General features: G+C 45.7%; 1 protein-coding gene across 1 annotated transcript in view; it reads left to right on the plus strand.

Annotated features, from left to right (window-relative positions):
- The window catches only part of GALR1 (galanin receptor 1), a gene marked incomplete at its 5' end in the record, with an annotated part of 30,532 nt that extends 24,140 nt beyond the window's left edge, over window positions 1-6,392 (plus strand). The window contains one exon of the mRNA XM_007952745.1: window positions 6,078-6,392. Within this exon, the coding sequence (XP_007950936.1) occupies window positions 6,078-6,392 (315 nt within the window). The remainder of the gene's footprint in view (window positions 1-6,077) is intronic.
- Window positions 6,393-8,742: the final 2,350 nt, after the last annotated feature.

The raw sequence follows: 8,742 nt of genomic DNA on the forward strand, positions 1-8,742 counted from the left end.
GGTCTGCTACTCTGGGTGGGCCTGAGTTGCCTCTCCTCACCTAATCCCTTTGGCTGATTGCTCTTCTCTCTGGCTTCCTGGCTTTTAATCCCCTTTCTCCTGCTCTTCCACTTGCTACTTCAGGCATCCCTGAGTTGTCTCTCCTCACCTGCAACCCTGGGGCTGACTGCTCTTCTGTCCGGGTTCCTGGCTTTTTATCCCCTTTCTCCTGCTCTTCCGGCCTGCTACTCTGGGAGGGCCTGAGTTGCGATACTGCATGGTTAAAAATCAGGAAGTTTGTGCATCAGTGTTGTATCCTTTCACCATACTTATTCAATCTGTAGCTGAGCAAATAATCCAAGAAGCTGGACTGTATGAAGAAGAAGGTGGCATCAGGACTGCAGGAAGACTCATTGTGATAGTTGGAGTTGTGTGTCAACTTGGTTGGACCACGATTCTGACTGGTTTAAGCAGTTGTAAAGTAATTATTCCCATGATGAGATTGGATGTATATGATTCGAGCAGCCAATCCATTGAAAGGGAGTTTCCCTAGGGGTGTGGCCTGCTTCCAATATATATCTATGGACATCCTGGGAAAAAGAAAGAACCTTTTGTGGGACTAGATCCTGTTGTGCTGCCTACAATTGTCTGAGAGCAAACAATCCACCATTCTGCCTGGTGATCTTGGATTCGTTATCTGCCAAAGTCAACAGCCGGTTTACTGCCTGCCAATCTTTCGCTGGTCAGCCTCTACAGCTGTATGAGTCGGGAAAGGGCTCCAGTTTGATGTTTGATCCAGGAACTTGGGACTTGTCAGCTTCTATAACTGTGTGAGCCATTTTCCTAAGATATTTTTTTTTCCTCTCTCTCTCCTTCTAAGCTTTACTGGTTTTGCTTCTCTAGAGAACCCAGCCTAACACACTGATTAACAACCTGTGACATGCAGATGACACAACCTTACTTGCTGAAAATGAAGAGGACTTGATGAACTTACTGATGAAGCTCAAAGACTACAGCTTTCAGTATGGATACATCTCAACATAAAGAAAACAAAAATCCTCACAACTGGACCAATAAGCAACATCATGATAAATGGAGAAAAGATTGACATTGCCAGGGATTTCATGTACTTTGATCCACAATCAACACCCATGGAAGCAGCAGTCAAAAAATCAGATGACATATTGAACTGGGTAAATGTGCTGCAAAAGACCTCTTTAAAATGTTAAAAAGAAGAAGAAGTCTGTTTGAAGGCTAAGGTATGGCTGACCCAAGCCATTCATTGTGTTTTCAATAGCCTCATGCATATGTGAAAGACAGACAATGAAAAAGGAAGACTGAAGAAGAGTTTATGCGTTTGAGTTGGTGTTGACAAAGAATACTGAAAGTACCATGGACTGCCAGAACAACTAACAAATCTGTCCTGGGAGCAGTGAGATCGAATGCCTTTAGAAGCAATAATGGCCAGACTTTTTCTCACATACGTTGGCCATATTGTCAGAAGGGATCGTTCCCTGAAGAAGGATATCATGGTTGATAAAACAGGGGGTCAGTGGGAAAGGGGAAGACCTTCAACAAAGTGGATTGACACAGTGGCTGTGACGATGGGCTCCAACGCAGCAAATATTTTTAGGATGGTGCAGGAACAGACAGTGTTTCATTCTGTTGTATTCAGGTCACTATAGAAGCTCTGGTGGCATAGTGCCTAAGGCATTTGACTACTAACTGGAAGGCTGGCAGTTCAGACCCACCAGCCACTTGTTGGAAGGAAGGTTGGGCAATCTACTTCCATAGTGATACTGTCTTGGAAACCCCAGGAGGGGTTGCTCTGGGTCAAATCCTACTCGATGGCAGTGTGTTGCATTGTTGCATTGTGTATGGTCACTATGAGTTGGAGCCGACTTGATGGCACCCAACTACCACAACAACATAGGGTCTCTATGAGTTGGAATCAGCTTGATGGCACACAACCAGAAAGACAGTTGCTTTCACTCTGCCCCTTCTGTCTCCTTGTCCTCCCAGCGTTCCTCTCCTTTTCCATCCACTCTCACAGGAATATTCCTGTGAAGAAGGGAGAACAGTAGACAGCCTCCAGGTCATTCTCACATGACACTTCCACCTCAGTGTCAAGATCTAAGATCAGAGGGAAGATGTGTGCCTCATGGTCTCTGGTCCCTGAGACGTGTGGGGAGAGGAGGAAGAAAGTGATGTTACTATTGTTTCCTTCTCCACATAACCAAGTACAGTCTTTTCAAAATATCACAGCCTGACTCCATCTAAGGAAAAGGGGGAGCTCCTTATGTCACAGTCTGATTGAGGAAAAGTAGGGCTCTTTGTATCACAGCCTGACTGTGTCTGAGGAAAAGAGGACTTGACTCCTAGCCTTGGGCAAGATGCTGGAAGGACAAATCCTTTGCGTGTTTTTCTTTCCTCTGAAGGTTGGACTCCCTGGGAAAGGGAACTGGGCTTTGGCTCATCCATGAATATTTCTTTTTTCTGTGAGAACTGACCAGAAAACCCCAATGTCATCTAGTCGATTCTGACCTATAGGGACCTAATAGGACAGCGTAGGGCTGTCCCATTGGGTTTCCAAAGTTGTAAATCTTTGTGGAAGTGGCTGGTGGATTTGAACTGCTGACCTTTTGGTTAGCAGCAGAGTGCCTTAACCAGCGTGCTACCCGAGCTTCTTATGAGTACTGAACTCCCTAATAAAGTGAACTGGGCACTGGATCAGCCCTGAATAGGGAAGACTGGCAAAGCTTTGTGGTCAGGTTACGTTAGAGAATGGAGACAAATGTCTTCTGGGGCTTTTATTATCCGCTCAGCCCCACAACTGTCTGCCTGACCAGAGGGTGATGTGGTGGATGGCCTCCAGGGAGGGTCGTGACTGTTCCTTCCCGTGTTTGCACGTTGAGAGCATGGATTTGGGAGCACAGACTTGGTCTCCAGGGCTAACCTTATGTCTCGGTTGGCCACAGCTGCTGTAACAGAAATGCCTCAAGTGGGTAGCTTTAATGAACAGAAAATTATTTTCTCACAATTCAGGAGGCTGAGGCCAAATTCAGGGTCTTGAGGGCATGCTCTCTCTCTCTGTCTTCCTCTCTCTCTGTGTCTCTCTGCCCCTGTCTCTCTATCTCTGTGTCTCCTTCCCTCCTTCTCTCTCCCTCTCTTCCTCCTTCCTTGTTTCTCTCTGTCTCCCTCTCTCTCTCCCTGTCTTTCTCTGTCTCCCTCTCTCTCTCCCTGTCTCTCTCCCTCCCTTCCTGCCTCTTTCTCCCTCTCTCTCTTTCTCTCTGTCTGCCTCTTTCTCCATGTCTCTTTCTCTGTCTCCCTGTCTCTCTCTGTCTCCTTCTCTCTGTCTCTGTCCTCTCTGTCTCATTCTCTCCCCCCCCCCCCCGCCGTCTGTCTCTCTCTGTTTTGCATTCCTTGGGGATTTTCCAGCGGCATCTCCATCCCCTTCATTTCTGTTTGTACTTCCTCTTGTGTCTCCTCTGCTCCTTATAACTCAGGAGTGAGCAGGGTTAGGGTACATCCTACACAGCTATGGCTTCATCACCGTAACAAAGAAAACCCCAGTTCCTAGCAGGATCACACCCACTGGTATGTCGTGCTGGGTGCCATTGAGTCGATTTTCCACTCAAGGAGAGCTCATTTCAGAAAGCAAAACCACCCTACAGGGCTTTCTAGGCTATAATCTGCACAGACGCCGATCACCAGGGCTCTCCCACAGAGTCACTGGGTGGGACTGAATCACTAACTTTTTTGTTAGCAGCTGAGTACTTAACCAGTTTGCCACCAGGGCTCCTTATCTACAGGTACAGGATTTCAACCCATGTTTTGGGGACACAATTCCGTCCACAACACTTTGCAGTTCAGCTGTGGGGCATTGGGCACTTGCCTTGAGCCTTCAAAGGCTCAGTTTTCGCATTTTTTTGCCATGGATCATTGTAGCATCAGCTCCACTGTGTTTTGAGGGGGCTTCATGACATAACCCAGAAGGTCAGCGATGGATCAATGCAATTTGAAGGGCCATGCATACAGCATGGGCTCTGCCTAGCCACCAAGAGTGGGCCTTGCTTGGCTCGTGAACTAATCTTGTGGAAGGAGAATGATCTCATGGAAGGAGCTTCTTGAGTGTTTTGTATTCATAGTTTAGAAACTATTAGACTCCATCCACAAAGGCATTTCAATAAAGTAGACCACTGTTTATCTAGATCCATGGAGACAGAGTCTTCGGTTTGTCTCCTAGTTAGTTATCTACTGGTGGCTTTTGTATTGAACAGGCTGGAAGCTGGGTGAGAGAGGTCACTGTGAGGCTTCACCCCAGCCCTTCAGGCTCGTGGCCAGTTGAGGAGGTGATCTGTATTCACACAACACACAGTGTGATGGAGAAACCAGGGGACGAAACAGCACCCAAGGGCTGTGTGTGTGTATATGTGTGTGTGTGTGCCTCTTGTGTTGAGGTCCTTAATGAGGAAAGATGCCCCTCTATGGCCTGTCCAGTGGGGATCACAAAGGAAAGATATGAATCTGCCCCTGCTCCTGTGTATTTCTGATTTAAGGGCAGCAAGGGAAGGGCTGAGGTGAAAGTAAGGGATCAGGGCTAATTAGTCTGCAGAACTAAACTGGAGTGACTTCAGGAACACATCATTGCATCGGTGTCAACCCAAACCAAACCCACTGTCATTGAGTTGATTCTGACTCAGGCTAGCAGTGTATACTGGCCTTAATTTACCCAAGTCTAAGTTGTCAAGGATTTCATTTACTTGGATCCATGATCAACGGCCGTGGAAGCAACAATCAGAAGATCAGATGACATTTGGGTTGAGCAAACCTGCTGCAAAATCATTCTTTAAGGTGTTTAAAGTGAGGATGTCACTTTGAGGTTGGGGTGCTCCTGCCCAGGCCATCGGTCATGTGCATGGCTGGTCTCCTCATCTGCGTGTGAAAGCTGGAAGTGAGTAAGAGTGACAGAAGCAGAATTGACGCCTTTGAATTGTGTTGGGAAAGAATATTCAATATACCATTGACTCCCAGAAGAACCAGAAACCCTGTCTTGGAGGAAGTATAGCCAAAATGCTCCTTGAAGGCAAGGATGGTGGGACTTTGTCTCACACACTTTGGACATGTTGTCCGGGGTCACCAGTCTCTGGAGAAGGACATCATGCTTGGAAAACTGGAAAGTCAGCATAAAGGAAGGGGACCTTTGGTGGGGATGGTTGATACAGTGGCTGGAGCGATGGGCTCAAGTGTGGTGGTGTTTGTGAGCATGCTGTAGGACCAGGCACTGTTTTGTTCTGTTGCACATGAGGTCACTGTGAGTTGGAACCAACTCAATGGCACCTAACCACAAAAACAACAAAGCAGAGAAAGGAGCCCTGGGTCTCCGAAAGGCCAGTGACTGCAACCCACTGTGGCTCCATGGGAAAAAGAGCTGGTGATCTCCCGAAAAGATTACCATCTAGAAAGCCCTGTGCAGCAGTTGACGCTGTCAGATGGGGTTTCTAACAGTTGGAATTGACTTGATGGTACTCAACAGAGGAGAAATAAACATGGACCTGCCTGGGTGTGAGGTGCCTGTTTGGGGCCTGGTGCTCATCAGAGCCCCACCCCTGTTCACACACCCACCGCGCTGCATGAAGAGTTTTGATTGGCTTCATGGTTACAGCACTTCATCTCGACTGGACCCAGTTGCCACAATGTCAGCTCCAGCTCATGGTGCCCCATGTGTTAAGGTAGGGCTCTGCTTCACAGGGCCTGCAGTGGCCGATTTGTCAGAAGTAGAGCACCAGGCCTTTCTTTCAAGGTGCCTCTGGTTGGAATTGAACCTCCAACCTTTCAGTGAGCAGTGGAGAATGTAAACCATTTGCATTGCCCAGCAACTTCATGATTCACACATATTTTACATGCATTACAAAATGATTACCAGGGATGTTGATGGCAGGACTTGAAATTTTGAACAGAAATAAGAAATGGAGTAAAGGTTAGCACTTAAAGTAGATTTGGTCCAATGAAAATGAGAAATTATTTTAGGGCATGTATGGACAATACCGGGTGCTCTCTCTGTTGTAATGGACACATGTTCCTTTTCTTCTCACTAGACTGCGCAGACGGTGCTGGTGGTGGTCGTGGTGTTTGGGATATCCTGGCTGCCGCACCATATCATCCATCTCTGGGTTGAATTTGGAGTCTTCCCGCTGACCCCTGCCTCATTCCTCTTCAGAATCACAGCACACTGCCTGGCCTACAGCAACTCCTCTGTGAACCCCATCATCTATGCGTTTCTCTCTGAGAATTTCAGGAAGGCCTATAAGCAAGTGTTCAAGTGTCCCCGTCACACTGAATCACCTCGCCACGACATGAAGGAGAAGAGTCGCATCGACACCCCACCATCCACTAACTGCACTCATGTGTGAAAAAAGATATAGTTCTACTGCTGAGTATCCATGTGTGAACCAGATACATTAAAAAAAAAAAAATACAGTGAGATGTTAAGGAAGGCTGCAACTTGTTATCCTAACAGCAATTCATATTATTTTACTTAAATTCTGCTTGTGTTAAAAAGAACTTCAGTCCATGTAGGAAATTCCTAAGTCTAGTCAAGACTATTTTTAAGGGAAATTGAGTTAAATTTTATTTCAAAAACAAAAAAATGAAATCTAGTTTTATCCCTCTTAAGAAAAGTTGACTAGAATTCCATAGATAGATTCAATTCAGGGTGTCAAAGTATTTTGAACTGGCTCAGCCATAGCTAACAAAGTGAAACTGAGATGGATTGGAATTTGCAAAATATGGGTGCCTTGAATGATAACCAGAACAGGAAAAATTATGGGTCAAAGCCCTGGAATGGGAGTTTTGGAAGAGGCAGAGTGAGTTATTTCAGGAGCCTGATTAAGAAGATTGCATTACTGCCAGAACTGTAGAGAGTGACAGACATTCAGAGTCGTGTGGTTGGCCTCTGTCTTTAAGCTGGGCACCGTTGTTTCTGACTCTGTGGATCAAGAGATATGGTGAAGATTATTTTTAAGGGAAATTGACTAAAATTTTATTTCTAAATTGTATTTCAAAAACAAAAAATGAAATCTAGTTTTATACTTCTTAAGAAAAGAAAGTTGACTAGAATTACATGTTGTTGTTGTGTTATGTGCCATCGAGTCGGACCCGACTCACAGTGACCCCTCCTTGAGTTTCCGAGGCAGTATCACTACGGAAGTAGATTGCCTCATCTTCCTTCCTAGGAGTGGCTGGTGGGTTTGAACCACCAGCCTTCTGGTTAGCAGTCAAGTGCCTTAGGCACTAAGGTACCAGAGCTCCTAGAATTCCATAGACAGATTCAATTCCGGGCTTCAGAGTCTCCTGAACACATGATGAGCATGCTGCCCTTGCTCTCGAAGGGCAGATGGCATTTCCAGCAGGGAGTTGACCTGTAACTTTCCCCATTCTGGTTACGGGTCCAGGCACCCACACTTTGCAGACCCCATTCCATCCCTGTTCTGCTCCACCAACCATGACTGAGCTGGTTTGAAGCCCTGGTTTGAGTCTTTATAGAGTAAGTAGCAGCCTTATAATATGGTCAAGGGTATTTGTGATCTACATTTTGTAGCAAATTTCTTTAGGAAACAACAACAACAACAACAACAACTATGCTTTGGTTCTTACATTTTAAGAAAGGAGGTAATATTTAAAATTATATGATCTAATATATAATCATGGAGCACAGAATGCAAGATTTACCTGAAATTTTTTTTTAAAATTTTTTTTGGCTATTTAATACAGACTTCAGCTCTTAGGTAGAAATGAGACTGACGTGCACAGGTTGGAGTTGCTCCCTGCAGTAAATAGCAAGCAGGACTTCTGAGGCTCGGCTGCTTCAGCGTGTGACCAAGAGTGGCATTCAGGCAAACCAAGCACGGAGGCAACGACTCCAGCCTTGGCAATGACTGCCCTGTGAACTTAGGCTTCCCAGGGCTAACTGAGCAAAATCAGGAAATGTGCCAAGTGCAATGGGTCATGTTGTGGAAGCCGTAAATATATGAAGTGGGCACTAAGGTTTGATAGGCACTTTGCCAGGGTATTAGCTATGCTGTGAATGGAACCTACCCAAGAGAAGGAATTTCTGGAGAAATGACATCTAGATGGTAATTTCTGTGGCACCAAAGACTGGTCAGATCCAGGAAGTAATGGTCATGCCATAGGACTAAATCATAGAAATCATTTGATGGGGTCCCTGGTGAAGCACGTGGTGTGTGCTCTGCTGCTGGCTGAAAGGTCGGCGGTTCGAAGCCATCCACTGACTCTGCAGGAGAAAGGGCTGCGATCTGCTTCTGTACGGCCTACAGGCAGGAAAACCAGACGGAGCTGTCCTACTCGGTAACACTTGGCCATCACATGTCAGAAGGGACTTGAGGGCAACGGCCCACACCTTTGGTTCAACTGAAGTTTGAAGGAAACTAACTTGTGAGTGAGCGTACCTGGTGATAGCACTTCTCAAGCAAACTTAAGGTTTCTGCACTAAATTTGTGATAATTTTTGAATGCACATTTTCTCAAATATCATTCCCTCTGGAGACATTAATTTAAGGATAAAACTACCACCTCTGGAGATTCCGATGTAGGTGTCATGACAACCTCATATTTACTTGTGTTTACAAGGAGAAAACCGCATGACTGTGAATATTATGCTGTATTAGAAAAGAAATTCTCAGACTGCAAGACTTTGGTATCTTTTAGAGGGAGACAAACATAAGAAGTTTTTCTTTTTAAAGGA

Source organism: Orycteropus afer, unplaced genomic scaffold (assembly GCF_000298275.1).
Source record: "Orycteropus afer afer isolate SDZICR_OR568_19922 unplaced genomic scaffold, OryAfe1.0 scaffold00356, whole genome shotgun sequence".
In the NCBI taxonomy this organism is placed as follows: Eukaryota; Metazoa; Chordata; class Mammalia; order Tubulidentata; family Orycteropodidae; genus Orycteropus; species Orycteropus afer.